We start from the raw sequence: 22,842 nt of genomic DNA on the forward strand, positions 1-22,842 counted from the left end.
AACCATAGCTATGTGTTGCACAAAGTAACAATATTTTTCTTGTAATATTAACAAACTATTTTTTGGTACCTGGTTTCTATAGGAATATTTTGTAAAACCACAGAAAATATTTTTCTGTGTATAGCTAGTGAATATACAGAAGTAATTCTTACATGACTATCACAGATATAAATATTACATTTAATACTTATTTTATTTTAATATATCTTACACAGGAAAACGTTATAAAATGCACTTTTATCAAATTTAGCATGATCTTATAACTCCATAATTATTTTGTAAAATCCATATGATAAAAAAAGGTAAGACTTTTAATAACATGGCAAAAAGAAAGGGCCTAATTCCCTTTCCTACGGGCAGTGCAGAGACAATTATAATATATTAGAAAGCCACTTGGGAACATCACAAACCAGCAAAACGCCCTTTAGCAGTGTCAAAGGTGGGGATAATGACGTCTGCTCTGGCTAATGAACCGATTTTGTCTACAATTTTATTCATTAAAACACCAGATAATTTTTCAAAATATTTAAATTGAATATATTGCTAAACCACTTACCAAATTACAAATTACAAATAACAAATAACAAATTACCAAAAAAATAAAAATTGTCGTTGAAATACACAGAATGTTAGCAATGCCTCATACGCCCACCAATTTTACTCAATCGTCTGCAACTTCCAATCATTTTCACAGAATAGCTTCAGCAAGAACTGTAGGCTACAACCAAGATGCTTAAAAATATCCCTCAGCAACCATAGGGAGCCTGGGAATATAAAAGAGGGTTCGTCAGTGAACTCAGACCGCATAACTTTTTCTACTGTCGGCGGTTAAGTCCAATAAAATATCTTTTATTTTCCCACTTTTTTGTTTATTAAAACAATACTAACGCATAACTCAAAAGATACATTTTCAAAATCAATTTAATTATTATTATTTTTTACTAAATTGAGGTTTTAAATCAAAGCTAACCCTAACATTTGTGAGAGAAAATACTGTGCAAAAACAATTTTTTTTTGGTTAAACAAAATAGTTCAATATTAAACACATCTAGAATTCTTTACTCATTCAATTTCCTGCTGAAATAATGAAATTTTTCTCCCTCTTAATACTTACCTTTATAGTCCGATTTTTCTTTACTAGCTCGAAATTCACGAAATGTTTCTTTCATTCGGGGAATTAAGTATGGAGTAGTATATAATAGGGCTTACTGCCGCTGGAGCCGGAGCGAGGTGCGTGGTGCCAACCGCCATCTTGGATTGTGACGTCACGGCGGACACTAAGGAGTCGAAAATTCCTAGAAATTTCCTTATTTTAAGGTAAAAATTTCCGTTTTTAATGTGTTACCAAATATGCTTCCTTTTGTCGAATGTGCTTCCTTTTTTAAATGTGCTTGCTTCCAAATATGCTTATGTTTCTTGAATGTGCTTGCTTATTTGAAGAATGTGCTTCCTTATCTTGAATGTGATCCCAAATTTACGTCCTTTTCGTTGATTTTCCATCAAGTCGGTAGTCATATAATGATTGGTCTCGAGGTTCGGAGACGCCTGGTCTATACGTCTGACATCTTACATGACCTTTTTAAAATTTTCGGCGTGTATCGAAAAATGATACCTTTTCACAACTGTCCACCAAATGGACATGTCTGACCAATCTACTAGATGTGCCTGGTCAACCTGTTAGATGTATCTGTTCAACCTATCTGTCGTGCCTGGCTACCAGCTGGGCGTACCTTGCCACCAATTTGATGTGTTAGCCAGACCAACTGACTGGACGTGCGTGCCTGGCCAACAAACTGATGTACATAGTCACCAACTTGATATGACTACCTTACATCAAGACTTGGCTGGCTACAGACTGGAAGTGCCTAACCAACAACTGGACGTTTCTGGTTAATCGACTGTCACGTGAAAATGCTCTGAAAACATATGTCAAGTCATGTAAAGGACCCGCTTCGCTTTCTAAGAAGACTGTAGAAATATTTGTTTTTGTTCTTGTGGTAGAGTGGAATAAATTTTATATGTGTAATTTTGTTTTTTTCTCGAACCTGTCTTTTTTTTTTGGACAAGTTAATTAAATGATCTTGTTTAAGGATCGAACCAAGCACTCTTTTCATCCGGTCAATTATTATTTTAACATATGAGTTTTTATAATTTTTGGGATTTTTTTTCGAATTTATAATTTAATTATTACGAATTTCCAAGATGGCGTTCTAGAAAGCAGACAAGGTGGAAGATCCCACGGTATTAAATAATACTGCACTCTATCGGTTCAAATTAAACTAATAGGTATGTCAGTAGCACACTCTAGCAGACGAAAATGAGTTGGCGACCTCCACCAGACAACAGGATGGAAAATCCAAAATGGCTTATATTACGTCATACTGGCTGATGTAATATATTCCTTGTAATTAGTGGTGGGAGGTCAGTCTTTTTTGGAGAAAGGATCTGTTGCCATTTTTAATCGAATGATCTCAGCGGGGATGAACCAAGGCTTCATGACAAACTTTTTTATTTAAAATTTATTGAGTAATATGTTTATGTAAATACTTTTTTTCCCGTTTGTATAGCTTCAAAATTACTGAGTTCCAAGATGACAGCCGTAATGAAAAGTGCAACGTTCTAGCATACAAGATGGCGGGACTTTTTTCATTAAATTTTTATTAGATAAATTGTTATTTTAATTTTAATTTTTTTTCCAAATATCTCTGATGATAATTACGCATTTTCAAGATTGCAGCTGAGGTCAAAGTCAAAGTTTCCCTCCAAAGGCTTATTGGAGGCTTGCTCATGGGGAATTTAAGCCTCAATGGGGCAACTGAAGGCTGTGGAATTTTTGAGGACAATTTTAAAATGGAAAATTTACTCTCAAAACGGGAATTTTTCTCTCAAAATAGGAAAATTTCTTGGAATATTGTAGAATTTTGAGGAATTTTTGTCACCAAGATGGCCGCAGTGACGTCACAATCCAAGATGGCGGTCGGGACCTCGCACCTTGCTCTAGATCCAGCGCTTTTATTCCCTATTATATTTTACTTTGAGGTATTTTTAATTATAGTTACGTAACTTGTCATGTTGTCGCATTTAATTATTTTAGGTCTTGTACTTGAAAACCCTATTAGACCAACATATTATGTTTACGCGTAACAATGTAGAAAGATTTTGCTTCCCTTTTACTCGAAGTGACTCGTTAGATGTTAATTCTATAGGAATGTTAGTTCTGTTAGTTTATCCCTGAATTTTATAGCAAATTATCAAATAATTCATTATTATTAAAAAATATGAACATTTTAAAATTATGATTTAAACATTTTTAGAATACAGTTAAGCATTATTTTCTATTACAGTTGAGTTGTTTAAAAAAAAAATAGTTACTAGGGAAATTAAAATTTAAGAGTTTATTTTACTAAACATAATAAATGACGAATTCAATAGAAAATTAGAGAAGTATATAAAAATTATGCTCACCTCACAACGGTTGAAAATACAAAAATGCAAAATGGTGCGTGATATATTACATCTTACATATGACTTAAAAGAATGAACACGAATTATTTTTTGGAGTAAATAAATTATGAATCTAACACAGATCAGTTATAACGGTAACGATGTTAAGAAAACCTGGTCTCTTATCCCCTACCCTTCCCCCAACCCGCAGCAAGGCACTTCGAGGATTTAAGATTCTGATGTAGAAACACTTTTGTGAAAAAGAAATAAAAATTATTTTTATCACTTCACGTGTCAGCAAGGTTTCCTAATTTGTAACTCTGTGTACTGATGATAGACCGATAAAATCAATTGTAAATATCTTTCTGTAGTTCACACATTAATCGTATGAAATAAAATACATTACGTGATAAGAAAATCGTATCAAATTACAGTTGGTAAGTTTTTTTTGTGATTTTCTTGAAAACCATTTCAGATGAAATAAAATGGTACCTAGCAATGTGCTTTCATAATAATGACTTTAACGATAACAAGACGGCAGGAGAGAAAGGCGTTGATGTAACCATGTGTTGGGCATCATCCACTAAACAGACTTTTGAACTGTGGTAATTAAAAATGATAAAACTTTCATTTTGGTGTAGACAAAGGAGAATCGTGTACGCCTGGACGTAATTAGTGGTCTAAGGAGTTGGTGACGTCGTTAATGAAGATTTCCCTTCCATAAGCGCTAGAAGATGGTGAAACTCAAATCTCTTCACGAAGTGGAAACGCCACCACACCACTTCCTTGTCTCTTCGCCTTTCCGGGAGTGAAGTTCTGTTTGCACTTCCTCTCAGAGGTCATTACATCATAAACTGTCGCCCATGGAGATATCTTCCGTCTTTATGAACTCAGAATTATTTCAAAAAGAGTTTTTTTATATATAATGAAGTAAATAAACAACCAGTTTTTGTTTCTAATGTAATTATTTAGATTAACTATCTCTTGTGTATACTACTTTCTACTGAGCCGACAGAACTTCAGCTTAGCTTCTTCCCGTGGCAGCGTTCATACGGTGGCTTAGTTTAATGGTATCCTACAGTTAAGAGTACGTTTGGGAGTTGACGCACAATTTTTCTTCGCCTTTCCTTTTTTCATGGCTGTGAAAGCATGAAATTAGTGATCTATTTATTTATGTATGAACAAGAAACTTTCGTTGATCTAGTATTTAACAATTTTTTTTAAATATCCAGAATGATTAATTGGGAGTTAGTCGCTGTTTCTTGTACTTATCACTATTTTGATGTAGTTGATATTTGCTACAATTTAATAAAATTTCGTCACATGGTAGCAAACTATATTTTGCCGAATGGATCAACATTTAATCGTTCATTATAATTTTGCTTTAATTTTCGTGCTTAAAATCACTAGGAAAATAGTTTTGTCAATACGCCAACAAAATACGATAGAAATGACACTTATAACAATTGGTTGATATAGTAACCGGGTCAGTAGATATTCTAAGTGTCCTATTAAGCCAAAAGTCTGTAGTTTAAAATGTTAACTGTAAGTTTTGACAGTATTAATTCCTTTTTCCTTTCTGACAGCTAGTTTGTGCTTCGAATCCGTATGATATTGGACTCCAAAAAATTCCTCTCGATACAAACACGTGTATTTCAATTATTAACAAACCCCATCAAGAATATTTACAGAATAAACATTATTGTACCTAATAGCAAAATTGGGTAGTAATGGTGGTGATGATGGTGATACAGGTATGGTGACGATAATTATGAAGATAATGGGCCGTATGCACAGATTCTACTAGAAGCCAAGTGTCTACTCGTACTTCCTTTAGTGAAGGATTTGAAGTTCACTAAATTTCGTATGTTAGAAATATTTTAGTATAAGCCCGGCTAGGTTTTACAAAGTAAAGTGAAGAATGCTACTTAATTACGAAGGTGGCCGAGTTTACTCGAATAAGGCCCGAAATCAATGACGTCGTTCATGACGACATAACCTCGGCCAATAGGAAACCTATATTGTATATTTATTTTTTTGTGTGTGAAAATAATAAACATTTGTGTATCCACCGATCCACGTGGTCGTTATGGATTGTGCTCCGAGGCAATTTGCCGAAAGGTTTTCTATGAATGAGAAGTCAATTTTATTTTCATTAGTGGAAAATAGGGCAAAAATAGTGGAAGCCAAAAAAACGGATTTAAAAAACGTCGCCGAAAAGCGGAAAGCTTGGCAGGAGATTGAAAAAGATTTCAATTCTTATTCAGAAGTCTCCAAGGTTAGTAGCAAATTATTAAAATAAAGGAACGTACTTTAGTGTTTTTATATCATATGATCTGTTGGACTGCATATAGTACCCAATGTTTCATTATAAATTTTTTTATTAACTGCCTCTCGTTAATCCAAAGTTGATCATGTATTTCTGCATAATTCTAATACACATTATTGAAAGCAGCGACATTAAGCAGTTAATAATTTAATTATTTTACATTGAAGGGTGTATAAAAATTTTCTAAAATATCTCATCTGCAAAGATTATTTTTGGCCGATTTTTTCTTTCACATTTAACTATCACTTAAATTAACTATTTAAATAGGCTAATAAAATCAGATTGTGGTATTTTAGATGGATTATATTCTGCATAAAATATACATTTTATGCTTTCAGAAGTTTGTGTTTTTCCATCATTATTGAAATAATAAAACTGTGCATGTTGGAAAAGTTATCAGAACTTATGGCATTACTACAATTGTTTTTACTTTTTTTGTTGCAGCGTACTGCATCCCAGCTAAAGAAATGTTGGGAAAATGAGAAAATGAAGAGGAAGAAGATCCTTGCTGCCAACACAAGGCAGCGAATGGCCACTGGTGGTGGTCCATTTGTCCAGGAGCCCTCCACGAACCCCGAATTGGAAGTGGCATTAGCTGGGACACAGCACTTTATTGTAGATGGTGGCGATCATGACATGGTCGTTTCCGCAGACAGTGCTGAAAATGCTGCTAAGTACCAGGCAGTAATTGCATTGGACCATGACTATGAGCTGCCCATTTCAGAATCTATGTCTGAAGAAGAAATTACTTATGAGGTGGAGGTTGACAGCCCACAGGTGAGAAAGAAGGATGCTCTCCTTTCTGGACGCTCCAATAAGTCAAATACACGTCGTGAAGTAGCAATTGAAGATGAACTGCAGCATCGCCTGCATAAACTTAACAGTACAGAAAAGCGGGAAATTGAGCATCATAAGCTTTTGATGCTTGAGCAGAAACTGCGAGTGAGGGCAGCAAGAACTGCTGCAATATATACAAAAGAGCTTCACGAGCAGGCAAAGAATCATCGTGAAGAAGAACACAAGTTGCGAATGGAATTAATGAAATCAGGAAACGGGAAAACACTGTAAATTGCTTGCATATTACAGTCGATAACCATTTTTATATTATGCCCTTATTTGTATTTATTCTTTCCTGTGGTTTCTAAATTGCACTTAGTAAAATTCTGCAAAATGGCACGGTAAAATTGAAAGAAAGCCTCTTAGCTGAAAAAAAATCCAAAAACCAGTTTTTATTAATGTCCTAACATATTTTCCAAACATTATCTAAGAGGGCATTGCGATATTGTTTACAATTTTCCAGATTGAATCTTTTTAAGGAGTGGTTAGATTAAGTTATATAATAGATAGTGTAAAATTGTGAGAGTTGTTGGTTATTATGTTAGCTAACTGTGAAATTGTTTAAACAGTTAAGTTTGTTAAGCCATATAAAAATATACTGTTTGAAGTTGTGTCAGCGACTGGTTAGGTTAGTAGCATTACAAATATTAGAGAGTTAGGATGGTGTGTTGGGTTAAATGAAGAGACATTTCAAATTGGTAAAACTAAGAAATTATTTAAATGATCTGAAATGTTTCTAGCATAGCTTAATTAAATACTAATGATCCATAATACTTAATCAAGGATTTTAAATTGAACTTACCACACCTAATATATCCCATGCCCACTATTTGATGTAGCAAACCCATCCCTTTTCATAGTATCACACAGTATTTGAAATAAATATACCTGACTTATCTACTTGTTAAAAGTGTAAACTACTGCAAAATATTTGAAGTATCTTACAGAGAAAAATTGCATAACATGTAAGTAAAAACATCAGAATTTTGATTAGATTTTTTTTTGTTCAGGAAAGAGGCTTTCCTTTAAAATTACCAAATGCAGCTGAAAATTCAATGTTCCTAAGAGAAGGTGTATACAACATAAATGAGCAATGTGTTATTTATTTTTCATATGTATGATTAGGAATCCAAATTATAATTATTGGGACCATTTACAAATGACAACATTCATAAGCAGACAGTAACTGAATTTATTAAAATTTTGGGGGTTCGTTAAAATATTGACAAGTGTGGTCATCTGTGGTGTTGTGGTGTACTCCAACTAATGATTAGAAAATGTGATTGAAAACAACTAGTGTTGGTAGGTATTGAACAGTGTATTTTATTTCTAATTGTATGTTTTGCTTGACCATAGACAATACTGATTCAATTTCCAACTGAAAATATTGAAATAAAAGTCTGAAAATTATTTTATTGAGCTTCTCTTATTTAGTTTGATAATGTTATCTAACAACTTTGTGATATGTCAAGGAAATAAGTGGTTTAAAATACTTTTATACATTTTTGCAGATAAGTAATCAAAATAACCATTTTTGAATTTTGTTTCTCCCGTAAGTGCACCTACTCTTGGAAATTACTGTATGTAGTCTTAAATATTTTTGCAAATATGTTTATAAATTTTCATGTAACTACATTAGCACCCTCTGAGACATATATGTATTAAAAATTAAGAGAAAAGACTGTTTAGGGTAGGTAAGCAACATTAATGACTAATAAATTCCCTAAAATTCCAAGATTTATACAAATAATTAATACAACTGACATAACCAACCATTTACGCATGTTCCAATTCATCTACTTCTAAGAAGCTGCTCAGAAAATTTTTTTTATTAATATATTGAACAGTTTAGCATAGATTTAATTTATTATTAATATAGCTTATATAAGAAAAACATTCAATTTAGTTATTATTCACTTTATTTCCAAAGATCTTCTCTTTTTAAAATTAATGGCTTCTTAAAAAAATAAAATATTGTGAAATTTTAGAATGACAATTAGTTGTTTATTATTGTACACATTGTTAAAGATCAAACATTTATGCTAAGCTTCAAAAATGTTGTTTCTTCCTTTATTTATCTCTGTATATTTATACAGCGATGTTTATGCATTTTGAACCTTGCCTGGTTTTGCACTGGTCCAATGTGATATTCTCTTGAAACCTAATCTAGCAATAGGTTTGTTTTATATTGCTATGTTATTTAAATTAGTGTTAGAACTTACTGTGTTAACTGCTGCTATAGTTTAGTCCCGTTTATAAACTGCAGTGAAACTTTAATGTTAAACAGCAAAATAGACAATTAAAGGCATAACAGTATGCATACAACATTTATAATAAGAGGAAGGTTTGGCTAATTTTTAAGCACATTAAACAGTGTACATAGTTACAACTCTAACATCAGACTAATAATAAATGTAAATATTTGACATTATTTCGACTTTCCATCATTTTGTAATACCTGCAAAAATGTTAAAATTGCAACAGACCATTCCAAGAGGACTCATTAGCAATTTATTGTTTTTTGCATAACCAATGCTTTTATGACCACTAATCTCTAAAAACAGATCTCTTGTCTCTCACTCGACTTTACCATACACAGCAATAAATGGTGCTGAAAGCAGGGTGATAAGCTATTTATATATCTCTAGATAGTTGGTTAAAACTTTTTAGAACTTATTTTACTGCTATATACATACACTAATTCTAAGAGTATCTGGTATCTACTATTGTCAATTTTTCTTTCATTATTTAGAAAACCAGGTTTCAAGGATACTAAAAATTTTTAACTTGCTGCAAAAGGGCTGAACACTGGCCAATTATATTGTCAGACACACTCCTCCATTGTGATCACTCTCATCACTGTGGACCTTTTAGCAGTAATCTTTCCGTTACCTGCAGTGTCAGTGTGTCTAGTCTGTCTCCAAGCAAATCTCACCCTACACCACACAATACACTTACATTGGCACAAGGAAAAGGGGAAAAAAGACACACATGCTTTTGTATTAAAATCATTGAGACTTTATTCAGTGCAATATAAATCTTGTTGAAGTATTTATTCTGCATCTATATAGCTTGGTAATTATTATGAACACACAAATCACTTTATTTTAAAATCAGTAATTACGAGGCTTGAGAAATGCAGCTGGTTAAATTAGGGTATGTTCTATCACGACATTAATATGCATGAATAATTAATAAAAAAACTCATTGAAATTCATTGATAATATGCACTTTTCATTTATATACATAAGGCTTAACTATTTCTCCGATTCCCATAGGCCTCACATAACCCACATCATGAAATGCTAAAGTTTTATTAGATACTTAAGATTTGCAAAGTGGTTAAATAAATGTTAGGATAAAGACTGCTAACTGACACCTTAAAAAGGTATATTTTTTATGTAATCGCTTAACAACACAGAAACCTGTTAAAAGAAAACAAAAGCTTCACTAAATTTCAATTGTATAAAAAAACTGAACAAATAAACATCATTACATACACATTGCAGGAAACTTACCCATTTACTCACATTTTTGACCCATTGCACCAGTTTCCACATCACCTTAGAGGAAGCTCTCTGGAGGTATAGTGCTCAATGCGTTATCTCCTATATTTATATACATGGCGAGATTCCCCAAGAGGCCTATTACATTCCATGTTCTAGACTGTGCCTGGAAAAATAAAAAAAAATTAATTCACTACTGAAACTATTAAAAAAAATTAAAAAATACATTTGAAGCAGTTATGTACAGAAAACCACGGAAACTACGTAATGCATTCACACAAAATGACGTTCAATAAACATTGCTCTCATTGCAGCTCCTCGGTGGTTGCGTGGACGCAAGTTTGCAACTGGCACTATGGGTAAAACACGAAGTTCTTCTACTGGAGGTGGCAAAGGCTCTTCATGCTGAACCGCAATGTTGTGCAGCACAGCACATGCAAGAATAACCTTGTTTGAAGTAGCCAGTTTCGTTCGTAGTTTTTGCCCAAGGCATGCAAACCGCCTCTTCCACACTCCAAATAACCGTTCCACAATGTTTCTTGTTCTTCTGTGAGCTAAATTGTATCTGATCTCAGCTGCTGTCGTTGGAACCAGTACTGGTGTGTACAGGAATGGTAACTGTGGATACCCATTATCTCCTAGAAGTATTCCTGGGAGTCCTTGATTTTCAAACCTAACCATCACCCTGCTGTTACTAAATATCCTGGCATCATGGGTACTGCCAGGCCATCGTGTTACAATGTCCATGATCTCGAGGTTAGGACCTGCAACAACCTAATGTATATACATACATTTGTTAAATTACCCAAACACTTAAAATTCATATAATGTTTGGCTGTACAAAAAAAAAGTAAATATTAAAGAATCTCTAAAAATGGTTAACATTTAAAAATCTATATGATTAACGGTTTAATTTAATTTTAAACTTGTTTAAGGTTTTTACCGAATGCAGAAGCAGGTTACTAAAAATAAATTCTCAATTATCATCTCAAGTACAGTAATGAATTCAATTTTTTGTTAAATTCTCACACCGCTGCATTTTCCATTCATTAATAATAAAATTCCTAAATAATTTTTTTGAACACCTGAAACATTCCTGTAATTTTCCTGAAAATATAATTTCTAAATTCCTACCAGATTCCGAATATTCAGTTTATAGTGCACATTACAATGTGTGTGCACTGACACACCTGTAGCCATTTTTTCTTTCCCACATGGGTCTGTGTATATGATTTCGAGAACTCAAGTCAAATCATGAGACTGGTCTATTAAGTTAAATAACCTACACAAAAAATACTGTAAAATAATGTTATCAGTTGCTAAGGAATTGCTAATATAAGATACAGCTATCCTCACCTAACCAACCACACACAATTTATCACTATTTTAAATGTAGCTAACGTAACCTAATTACCAGCCCACACTATTTTTAATATTTTAAACAAAGCTCAAAAATTAATTTCTCTGTCATTTAAGTATATGAAAGACAATATAGACATCTTTTATTCACGTTTTTATTTATAGTATGTACAATTATTGAAGTTGCTTGTGCGAACTGCAAACTTCCGTGACCTCCAATGAATTTAGGAACTGTTTAGGCCACAGAATGCACTGATATTAATTGGTTGTTATGCTACATGGCAATTCCAAAGCTACCATTAAAAACATCTAACAGTATTTTTATTGTAGCTATACTAATTATATCAACCCATTGAAATATTTTAAAATAACTTAAATGTTACTAACTTAACCCATCTCCCATTCTCACACTATCACAAACTTGTAATATTTATGCTGAACATGCACAAATGTGGCCTCGGAATGGATGTTGTGAACGTGAGGTTTGCCCACCTAGGAAAGCAAAAAATGAGAGTGGCCACATCAATGCAAAGGTAATGTAATGTAATCAATAAACTGTGATTTTTCAGAAATCAGTAGCAATTAATAAACACTATTTTCAGGTTAAAATATAAGAACAGCTTTAGTGCTCCAAAAAAGTGTTTTCGAAATTACCTCTCTTTTACGACACAAACATAATAATTATCTACACAAACCTGAACATTCAAGGACATGTACTGTTTTCTGTTACGGTACAACTCAGGAAACTGGCCACCAGGATTACTAATACAGATGTGCGTGCAGTCAATACAACCAGTGACTCCAGGAAATTCACCCAAATCGTAGAACTTCCTCTGGTTACTACGAATACCTCCTGGTCCTGGGAAGTGTGCATACTGCAGCAAATGTCCTGCCAGCTCATTTGAAGTTACCTGTAAAATATGTTTCACATACTTATAATTTAAATATAAACTACTCACTCCAAACTCATAAAAGTGTAGGTAAATGCCTCGTAATTTTAACAATTTAAACAACTGCTCTATAATATTTATTGCCATGATTACCAACATTAATAGGGCAGCACAATGTATTACCATGACAAATTAACTTGTTTTGTTAGTCACTACTTTATCGGTTCATTTAGCATGTAAACAGTAATCCACCTACAAATTTTTCCAGAAAACTCTTAATACCAAACTGTTATTAGATAGACAATTTGGGGTAATAGCCTAGTTTGGGGTCTCTTGCTAAAAAAAAAAAAATTATTTCGAAATATTTATTTTCAACTTTTTTCCCAAATGCCCTGCTCCTACTTTTTAATGGAAATTAACATGTCAAATGAAGGGCACAAAACTGTCTTCCAAAATGATGATGTACATAACCTAAACTTAAGCAACTCTAACCTTGATAATTCTGCTTACTGTTGCTTGATTCAAGTGGATAAGGTCACCACAAACAATCTGAAAAATAACGAACACAGGTTAGTAATTTCTCTCTTAAAAGAAATATCGGGTAAATAGGCATGTTTATGACAGCATTACGAAAAAAGACAATAAATAGGTAAATGTATTTCTATCAGTTACACCTCATTTACAACCAACATACCTGTCGTCAGACACTTTAAATAAATTTTACTCTCACGTACCTGAAAACTGTTACTACCATAAAAGCGTAGTGCAGTGGTAACTTTAACAATTGCTGGCACCGGCAAACCACACTTATCTCCATTGTCAGCCGCAACAAGGGGCACGATGGTACCAATTACAGTTTCTTTTGTGAAACGAAAACGTTTCACAAACTCTTCATCACTAAAACATTCCAATGGATTATCCCCATCTCGAAGATACTTTCTAGGCGGCGGATTGTAGGGAACATCCCTAGCATATCGCACAAATTCCACAAACTCGTCATCCACAATGCGTCCTACAGCTTCCATGTTGTGAAAAGTAGCACTAAATAGCAATTTAGTACGGCCAATCGGCGACTAAATATTCTCTGCACGAATGCACTTAAAAAATAAGCCCCACTAATACTTCACAACCTGTGCATACCGAAATTCCGATTTAGTTAAACTTAATACTAAATTTTAGTAATAGTATGGTTTATGCATTCGGCCCTTTGAGTTCTTAGACTGTTTAATTAGTTTGTAAACATGAGCGTACGCAGAATTTCATTTCTTAGGTTGGGAGGGGGTAGTAGAATAGAACAAGATTGCCCACTTTCAAATTATTTCCTATTGTTGGTGGGAATGATAGATTGTTTATGATTCCGGAGGAGAGTGATCCCTCATAAAAAAAAACCCTCCCCCCTTGCATACACCTCTATTTGTATTATTAATATAAAAAAAATTTCAGAACTTTGAATTAAGAAGGTAGTGCTCAACCATACAGTGGAAAACCCCTCACACATTGGGCCGAATGCATAGACCATACTATTACTAAAATTTAGTATTAAGTTTAACTAAATCGGAATTTCGGTATGCACAGGTTGTGAAGTATTAGTGGGGCTTATTTTTTAAGTGCATTCGTGCAGAGAATATTTAGTCGCCGATTGGCCGTACTAAATTGCTATTTAGTGCTACTTTTCACAACATGGAAGCTGTAGGACGCATTGTGGATGACGAGTTTGTGGAATTTGTGCGATATGCTAGGGATGTTCCCTACAATCCGCCGCCTAGAAAGTATCTTCGAGATGGGGATAATCCATTGGAATGTTTTAGTGATGAAGAGTTTGTGAAACGTTTTCGTTTCACAAAAGAAACTGTAATTGGTACCATCGTGCCCCTTGTTGCGGCTGACAATGGAGATAAGCGTGGTTTGCCGGTGCCAGCAATTGTTAAAGTTACCACTGCACTACGCTTTTATGGTAGTAACAGTTTTCAGGTACGTGAGAGTAAAATTTATTTAAAGTGTCTGACGACAGGTATGTTGGTTGTAAATGAGGTGTAACTGATAGAAATACATTTACCTATTTATTGTCTTTTTTCGTAATGCTGTCATAAACATGCCTATTTACCCGATATTTCTTTTAAGAGAGAAATTACTAACCTGTGTTCGTTATTTTTCAGATTGTTTGTGGTGACCTTATCCACTTGAATCAAGCAACAGTAAGCAGAATTATCAAGGTTAGAGTTGCTTAAGTTTAGGTTATGTACATCATCATTTTGGAAGACAGTTTTGTGCCCTTCATTTGACATGTTAATTTCCATTAAAAAGTAGGAGCAGGGCATTTGGGAAAAAAGTTGAAAATAAATATTTCGAAATAATTTTTTTTTTTTTAGCAAGAGACCCCAAACTAGGCTATTACCCCAAATTGTCTATCTAATAACAGTTTGGTATTAAGAGTTTTCTGGAAAAATTTGTAGGTGGATTACTGTTTACATGCTAAATGAACCGATAAAGTAGTGACTAACAAAACAAGTTAATTTGTCATGGTAATACATTGTGCTGCCCTATTAATGTTGGTAATCATGGCAATAAATATTATAGAGCAGTTGTTTAAATTGTTAAAATTACGAGGCATTTACCTACACTTTTATGAGTTTGGAGTGAGTAGTTTATATTTAAATTATAAGTATGTGAAACATATTTTACAGGTAACTTCAAATGAGCTGGCAGGACATTTGCTGCAGTATGCACACTTCCCAGGACCAGGAGGTATTCGTAGTAACCAGAGGAAGTTCTACGATTTGGGTGAATTTCCTGGAGTCACTGGTTGTATTGACTGCACGCACATCTGTATTAGTAATCCTGGTGGCCAGTTTCCTGAGTTGTACCGTAACAGAAAACAGTACATGTCCTTGAATGTTCAGGTTTGTGTAGATAATTATTATGTTTGTGTCGTAAAAGAGAGGTAATTTCGAAAACACTTTTTTGGAGCACTAAAGCTGTTCTTATATTTTAACCTGAAAATAGTGTTTATTAATTGCTACTGATTTCTGAAAAATCACAGTTTATTGATTACATTACATTACCTTTGCATTGATGTGGCCACTCTCATTTTTTGCTTTCCTAGGTGGGCAAACCTCACGTTCACAACATCCATTCCGAGGCCACATTTGTGCATGTTCAGCATAAATATTACAAGTTTGTGATAGTGTGAGAATGGGAGATGGGTTAAGTTAGTAACATTTAAGTTATTTTAAAATATTTCAATGGGTTGATATAATTAGTATAGCTACAATAAAAATACTGTTAGATGTTTTTAATGGTAGCTTTGGAATTGCCATGTAGCATAACAACCAATTAATATCAGTGCATTCTGTGGCCTAAACAGTTCCTAAATTCATTGGAGGTCACGGAAGTTTGCAGTTCGCACAAGCAACTTCAATAATTGTACATACTATAAATAAAAACGTGAATAAAAGATGTCTATATTGTCTTTCATATACTTAAATGACAGAGAAATTAATTTTTGAGCTTTGTTTAAAATATTAAAAATAGTGTGGGCTGGTAATTAGGTTACGTTAGCTACATTTAAAATAGTGATAAATTGTGTGTGGTTGGTTAGGTGAGGATAGCTGTATCTTATATTAGCAATTCCTTAGCAACTGATAACATTATTTTACAGTATTTTTTGTGTAGGTTATTTAACTTAATAGACCAGTCTCATGATTTGACTTGAGTTCTCGAAATCATATACACAGACCCATGTGGGAAAGAAAAAATGGCTACAGGTGTGTCAGTGCACACACATTGTAATGTGCACTATAAACTGAATATTCGGAATCTGGTAGGAATTTAGAAATTATATTTTCAGGAAAATTACAGGAATGTTTCAGGTGTTCAAAAAAATTATTTAGGAATTTTATTATTAATGAATGGAAAATGCAGCGGTGTGAGAATTTAACAAAAAATTGAATTCATTACTGTACTTGAGATGATAATTGAGAATTTATTTTTAGTAACCTGCTTCTGCATTCGGTAAAAACCTTAAACAAGTTTAAAATTAAATTAAACCGTTAATCATATAGATTTTTAAATGTTAACCATTTTTAGAGATTCTTTAATATTTACTTTTTTTTTTGTACAGCCAAACATTATATGAATTTTAAGTGTTTGGGTAATTTAACAAATGTATGTATATACATTAGGTTGTTGCAGGTCCTAACCTCGAGATCATGGACATTGTAACACGATGGCCTGGCAGTACCCATGATGCCAGGATATTTAGTAACAGCAGGGTGATGGTTAGGTTTGAAAATCAAGGACTCCCAGGAATACTTCTAGGAGATAATGGGTATCCACAGTTACCATTCCTGTACACACCAGTACTGGTTCCAACGACAGCAGCTGAGATCAGATACAATTTAGCTCACAGAAGAACAAGAAACATTGTGGAACGGTTATTTGGAGTGTGGAAGAGGCGGTTTGCATGCCTTGGGCAAAAACTACGAACGAAACTGGCTACTTCAAACAAGGTTATTCTTGCATGTGCTGTGCTGCACAACATTGCGGTTCAGCATGAAGAGCCTTTGCCACCTCCAGTAGAAGAACTTCGTGTTTTACCCATAGTGCCAGTTGCAAACTTGCGTCCACGCAACCACCGAGGAGCTGCAATGAGAGCAATGTTTATTGAACGTCATTTTGTGTGAATGCATTACGTAGTTTCCGTGGTTTTCTGTACATAACTGCTTCAAATGTATTTTTTAATTTTTTTTAATAGTTTCAGTAGTGAATTAATTTTTTTTTATTTTTCCAGGCACAGTCTAGAACATGGAATGTAATAGGCCTCTTGGGGAATCTCGCCATGTATATAAATATAGGAGATAACGCATTGAGCACTATACCTCCAGAGAGCTTCCTCTAAGGTGATGTGGAAACTGGTGCAATGGGTCAAAAATGTGAGTAAATGGGTAAGTTTCCTGCAATGTGTATGTAATGATGTTTATTTGTTCAGTTTTTTTATACAATTGAAATTTAGTGAAGCTTTTGTTTTCTTTTAACAGGTTTCTGTGTTGTTAAGCGATTACATAAAAAATATACCTTTTTAAGGTGTCAGTTAGCAGTCTTTATCCTAACATTTATTTAACCACTTTGCAAATCTTAAGTATCTAATAAAACTTTAGCATTTCATGATGTGGGTTATGTGAGGCCTATGGGAATCGGAGAAATAGTTAAGCCTTATGTATATAAATGAAAAGTGCATATTATCAATGAATTTCAATGAGTTTTTTTATTAATTATTCATGCATATTAATGTCGTGATAGAACATACCCTAATTTAACCAGCTGCATTTCTCAAGCCTCGTAATTACTGATTTTAAAATAAAGTGATTTGTGTGTTCATAATAATTACCAAGCTATATAGATGCAGAATAAATACTTCAACAAGATTTATATTGCACTGAATAAAGTCTCAATGATTTTAATACAAAAGCATGTGTGTCTTTTTTCCCCTTTTCCTTGTGCCAATGTAAGTGTATTGTGTGGTGTAGGGTGAGATTTGCTTGGAGACAGACTAGACACACTGACACTGCAGGTAACGGAAAGATTACTGCTAAAAGGTCCACAGTGATGAGAGTGATCACAATGGAGGAGTGTGTCTGACAATATAATTGGCCAGTGTTCAGCCCTTTTGCAGCAAGTTAAAAATTTTTAGTATCCTTGAAACCTGGTTTTCTAAATAATGAAAGAAAAATTGACAATAGTAGATACCAGATACTCTTAGAATTAGTGTATGTATATAGCAGTAAAATAAGTTCTAAAAAGTTTTAACCAACTATCTAGAGATATATAAATAGCTTATCACCCTGCTTTCAGCACCATTTATTGCTGTGTATGGTAAAGTCGAGTGAGAGACAAGAGATCTGTTTTTAGAGATTAGTGGTCATAAAAGCATTGGTTATGCAAAAAACAATAAATTGCTAATGAGTCCTCTTGGAATGGTCTGTTGCAATTTTAACATTTTTGCAGGTATTACAAAATGATGGAAAGTCGAAATAATGTCAAATATTTACATTTATTATTAGTCTGATGTTAGAGTTGTAACTATGTACACTGTTTAATGTGCTTAAAAATTAGCCAAACCTTCCTCTTATTATAAATGTTGTATGCATACTGTTATGCCTTTAATTGTCTATTTTGCTGTTTAACATTAAAGTTTCACTGCAGTTTATAAACGGGACTAAACTATAGCAGCAGTTAACACAGTAAGTTCTAACACTAATTTAAATAACATAGCAATATAAAACAAACCTATTGCTAGATTAGGTTTCAAGAGAATATCACATTGGACCAGTGCAAAACCAGGCAAGGTTCAAAATGCATAAACATCGCTGTATAAATATACAGAGATAAATAAAGGAAGAAACAACATTTTTGAAGCTTAGCATAAATGTTTGATCTTTAACAATGTGTACAATAATAAACAACTAATTGTCATTCTAAAATTTCACAATATTTTATTTTTTTAAGAAGCCATTAATTTTAAAAAGAGAAGATCTTTGGAAATAAAGTGAATAATAACTAAATTGAATGTTTTTCTTATATAAGCTATATTAATAATAAATTAAATCTATGCTAAACTGTTCAATATATTAATAAAAAAAATTTTCTGAGCAGCTTCTTAGAAGTAGATGAATTGGAACATGCGTAAATGGTTGGTTATGTCAGTTGTATTAATTATTTGTATAAATCTTGGAATTTTAGGGAATTTATTAGTCATTAATGTTGCTTACCTACCCTAAACAGTCTTTTCTCTTAATTTTTAATACATATATGTCTCAGAGGGTGCTAATGTAGTTACATGAAAATTTATAAACATATTTGCAAAAATATTTAAGACTACATACAGTAATTTCCAAGAGTAGGTGCACTTACGGGAGAAACAAAATTCAAAAATGGTTATTTTGATTACTTATCTGCAAAAATGTATAAAAGTATTTTAAACCACTTATTTCCTTGACATATCACAAAGTTGTTAGATAACATTATCAAACTAAATAAGAGAAGCTCAATAAAATAATTTTCAGACTTTTATTTCAATATTTTCAGTTGGAAATTGAATCAGTATTGTCTATGGTCAAGCAAAACATACAATTAGAAATAAAATACACTGTTCAATACCTACCAACACTAGTTGTTTTCAATCACATTTTCTAATCATTAGTTGGAGTACACCACAACACCACAGATGACCACACTTGTCAATATTTTAACGAACCCCCAAAATTTTAATAAATTCAGTTACTGTCTGCTTATGAATGTTGTCATTTGTAAATGGTCCCAATAATTATAATTTGGATTCCTAATCATACATATGAAAAATAAATAACACATTGCTCATTTATGTTGTATACACCTTCTCTTAGGAACATTGAATTTTCAGCTGCATTTGGTAATTTTAAAGGAAAGCCTCTTTCCTGAACAAAAAAAAATCTAATCAAAATTCTGATGTTTTTACTTACATGTTATGCAATTTTTCTCTGTAAGATACTTCAAATATTTTGCAGTAGTTTACACTTTTAACAAGTAGATAAGTCAGGTATATTTATTTCAAATACTGTGTGATACTATGAAAAGGGATGGGTTTGCTACATCAAATAGTGGGCATGGGATATATTAGGTGTGGTAAGTTCAATTTAAAATCCTTGATTAAGTATTATGGATCATTAGTATTTAATTAAGCTATGCTAGAAACATTTCAGATCATTTAAATAATTTCTTAGTTTTACCAATTTGAAATATCTCTTCATTTAACCCAACACACCATCCTAACTCTCTAATATTTGTAATGCTACTAACCTAACCAGTCGCTGACACAACTTCAAACAGTATATTTTTATATGGCTTAACAAACTTAACTGTTTAAACAATTTCACAGTTAGCTAACATAATAACCAACAACTCTCACAATTTTACACTATCTATTATATAACTTAATCTAACCACTCCTTAAAAAGATTCAATCTGGAAAATTGTAAACAATATCGCAATGCCCTCTTAGATAATGTTTGGAAAATATGTTAGGACATTAATAAAAACTGGTTTTTGGATTTTTTTTCAGCTAAGAGGCTTTCTTTCAATTTTACCGTGCCATTTTGCAGAATTTTACTAAGTGCAATTTAGAAACCACAGGAAAGAATAAATACAAATAAGGGCATAATATAAAAATGGTTATCGACTGTAATATGCAAGCAATTTACAGTGTTTTCCCGTTTCCTGATTTCATTAATTCCATTCGCAACTTGTGTTCTTCTTCACGATGATTCTTTGCCTGCTCGTGAAGCTCTTTTGTATATATTGCAGCAGTTCTTGCTGCCCTCACTCGCAGTTTCTGCTCAAGCATCAAAAGCTTATGATGCTCAATTTCCCGCTTTTCTGTACTGTTAAGTTTATGCAGGCGATGCTGCAGTTCATCTTCAATTGCTACTTCACGACGTGTATTTGACTTATTGGAGCGTCCAGAAAGGAGAGCATCCTTCTTTCTCACCTGTGGGCTGTCAACCTCCACCTCATAAGTAATTTCTTCTTCAGACATAGATTCTGAAATGGGCAGCTCATAGTCATGGTCCAATGCAATTACTGCCTGGTACTTAGCAGCATTTTCAGCACTGTCTGCGGAAACGACCATGTCATGATCGCCACCATCTACAATAAAGTGCTGTGTCCCAGCTAATGCCACTTCCAATTCGGGGTTCGTGGAGGGCTCCTGGACAAATGGACCACCACCAGTGGCCATTCGCTGCCTTGTGTTGGCAGCAAGGATCTTCTTCCTCTTCATTTTCTCATTTTCCCAACATTTCTTTAGCTGGGATGCAGTACGCTGCAACAAAAAAAGTAAAAACAATTGTAGTAATGCCATAAGTTCTGATAACTTTTCCAACATGCACAGTTTTATTATTTCAATAATGATGGAAAAACACAAACTTCTGAAAGCATAAAATGTATATTTTATGCAGAATATAATCCATCTAAAATACCACAATCTGATTTTATTAGCCTATTTAAATAGTTAATTTAAGTGATAGTTAAATGTGAAAGAAAAAATCGGCCAAAAATAATCTTTGCAGATGAGATATTTTAGAAAATTTTTATACACCCTTCAATGTAAAATAATTAAATTATTAACTGCTTAATGTCGCTGCTTTCAATAATGTGTATTAGAATTATGCAGAAATACATGATCAACTTTGGATTAACGAGAGGCAGTTAATAAAAAAATTTATAATGAAACATTGGGTACTATATGCAGTCCAACAGATCATATGATATAAAAACACTAAAGTACGTTCCTTTATTTTAATAATTTGCTACTAACCTTGGAGACTTCTGAATAAGAATTGAAATCTTTTTCAATCTCCTGCCAAGCTTTCCGCTTTTCGGCGACGTTTTTTAAATCCGTTTTTTTGGCTTCCACTATTTTTGCCCTATTTTCCACTAATGAAAATAAAATTGACTTCTCATTCATAGAAAACCTTTCGGCAAATTGCCTCGGAGCACAATCCATAACGACCACGTGGATCGGTGGATACACAAATGTTTATTATTTTCACACACAAAAAAATAAATATACAATATAGGTTTCCTATTGGCCGAGGTTATGTCGTCATGAACGACGTCATTGATTTCGGGCCTTATTCGAGTAAACTCGGCCACCTTCGTAATTAAGTAGCATTCTTCACTTTACTTTGTAAAACCTAGCCGGGCTTATACTAAAATATTTCTAACATACGAAATTTAGTGAACTTCAAATCCTTCACTAAAGGAAGTACGAGTAGACACTTGGCTTCTAGTAGAATCTGTGCATACGGCCCAAACTCTTATAAGCCTCAGATTAAGCTAATGGTATACATTTTTTCCCTCTCTTTATGGAGCTTTACCTCTTGTCACGACTTAGGCGATTGGCGCATGGAAAATATTTCGACAAAACTAATTTAACAGTACATATTTATTTTTATTCTTCTTTATAAGTAAAAAATATACATTAGTTATTTTTTAAATATTTTCACTAAGATATTTCATTGTACAAATGTATTTATTTTCTTGTCAGACCTATAGTAAAATGAGACAACTTAAAGAATGTTAATCTTAATTTTAGTTCACGTAATGATTGTACAAACAAATAGTCGAACCAAGAAACAGATAAAACAAAAAAAAAATTTAGTGTTAAATTAGCGGTTGAGTTTTTAAAATTTCCATGGCTCATTCATTGCTCGTATATTTTAGAAGATAATTAACGAATTAATTTCAAATGACATTGAAAATATACTCAAAGACACAAGAATGAGTTATGTTCGTATTCTCATATCCTTTTGGTTTTGACACGATCTTACTCAAAACACGTACAAAGGAGTGATAGTTTTAGCACTGTGTGTAAAACTTTAATTGCCGGAAAGACACTTCATGGAACTACGTAGTCAGGCGGAGCTCAGGACTGCCGCTGCCG

The 22,842-nt window shown here is 33.2% G+C and overlaps 4 protein-coding genes across 6 annotated transcripts; 2 read left to right on the forward strand and 2 right to left on the reverse strand.

Annotated features, from left to right (window-relative positions):
- Positions 1–5,658: 5,658 nt before the first annotated feature.
- LOC134536257 (uncharacterized) lies at positions 5,659–7,557 on the forward strand. The gene is made up of 2 exons (XM_063375968.1): positions 5,659–5,722; positions 6,218–7,557. The coding sequence occupies exon 2, from the start codon at positions 6,260–6,262 to the stop codon at positions 6,839–6,841; it is 582 nt and encodes a 193-aa protein (XP_063232038.1). The 5' UTR covers positions 5,659–5,722; positions 6,218–6,259; the 3' UTR covers positions 6,842–7,557.
- A 225-nt stretch (positions 7,558–7,782) lies between these two features.
- Positions 7,783–13,549, reverse strand: LOC134536246 (putative nuclease HARBI1). 2 transcript variants are annotated; one of them, XM_063375955.1, is made up of 4 exons: positions 13,100–13,549; positions 12,858–12,914; positions 12,171–12,386; positions 7,783–10,880 (listed from the first exon to the last, which is right to left on the reverse strand). In XM_063375955.1, the coding sequence occupies exons 1-4, from the start codon at positions 13,388–13,390 to the stop codon at positions 10,851–10,853; spliced, it is 594 nt and encodes a 197-aa protein (XP_063232025.1). In that variant the 5' UTR covers positions 13,391–13,549; the 3' UTR covers positions 7,783–10,850. The 2 variants fall into 2 exon arrangements, with proteins under 2 accessions (XP_063232025.1, XP_063232015.1); XM_063375945.1 differs by having other exon boundaries at positions 7,783–10,890.
- Positions 13,550–13,870: 321 nt separating this feature from the next.
- On the forward strand, positions 13,871–17,831 carry LOC134536264 (putative nuclease HARBI1). 2 transcript variants are annotated; one of them, XM_063375977.1, is made up of 4 exons: positions 13,871–14,336; positions 14,522–14,578; positions 15,050–15,265; positions 16,547–17,831. In XM_063375977.1, the coding sequence occupies exons 1-4, from the start codon at positions 14,046–14,048 to the stop codon at positions 17,045–17,047; spliced, it is 1,065 nt and encodes a 354-aa protein (XP_063232047.1). In that variant the 5' UTR covers positions 13,871–14,045; the 3' UTR covers positions 17,048–17,831. The 2 variants fall into 2 exon arrangements, with proteins under 2 accessions (XP_063232047.1, XP_063232056.1); XM_063375986.1 differs by having other exon boundaries at positions 16,557–17,831.
- A 2,317-nt stretch (positions 17,832–20,148) lies between these two features.
- LOC134536273 (uncharacterized) lies at positions 20,149–21,778 on the reverse strand. Its single transcript, XM_063375999.1, has 2 exons — positions 21,715–21,778; positions 20,149–21,219 (listed from the first exon to the last, which is right to left on the reverse strand). Exon 2 carries the CDS (start codon positions 21,175–21,177, stop codon positions 20,596–20,598), a length of 582 nt encoding a protein of 193 aa, XP_063232069.1. The 5' UTR covers positions 21,178–21,219; positions 21,715–21,778; the 3' UTR covers positions 20,149–20,595.
- Between the last annotated feature and the right edge of the window lie 1,064 nt (positions 21,779–22,842).

The sequence above is a fragment of the Bacillus rossius genome, chromosome 1 (genome assembly GCF_032445375.1).
Source record: "Bacillus rossius redtenbacheri isolate Brsri chromosome 1, Brsri_v3, whole genome shotgun sequence".
Taxonomy (NCBI): Eukaryota; Metazoa; Arthropoda; class Insecta; order Phasmatodea; family Bacillidae; genus Bacillus; species Bacillus rossius.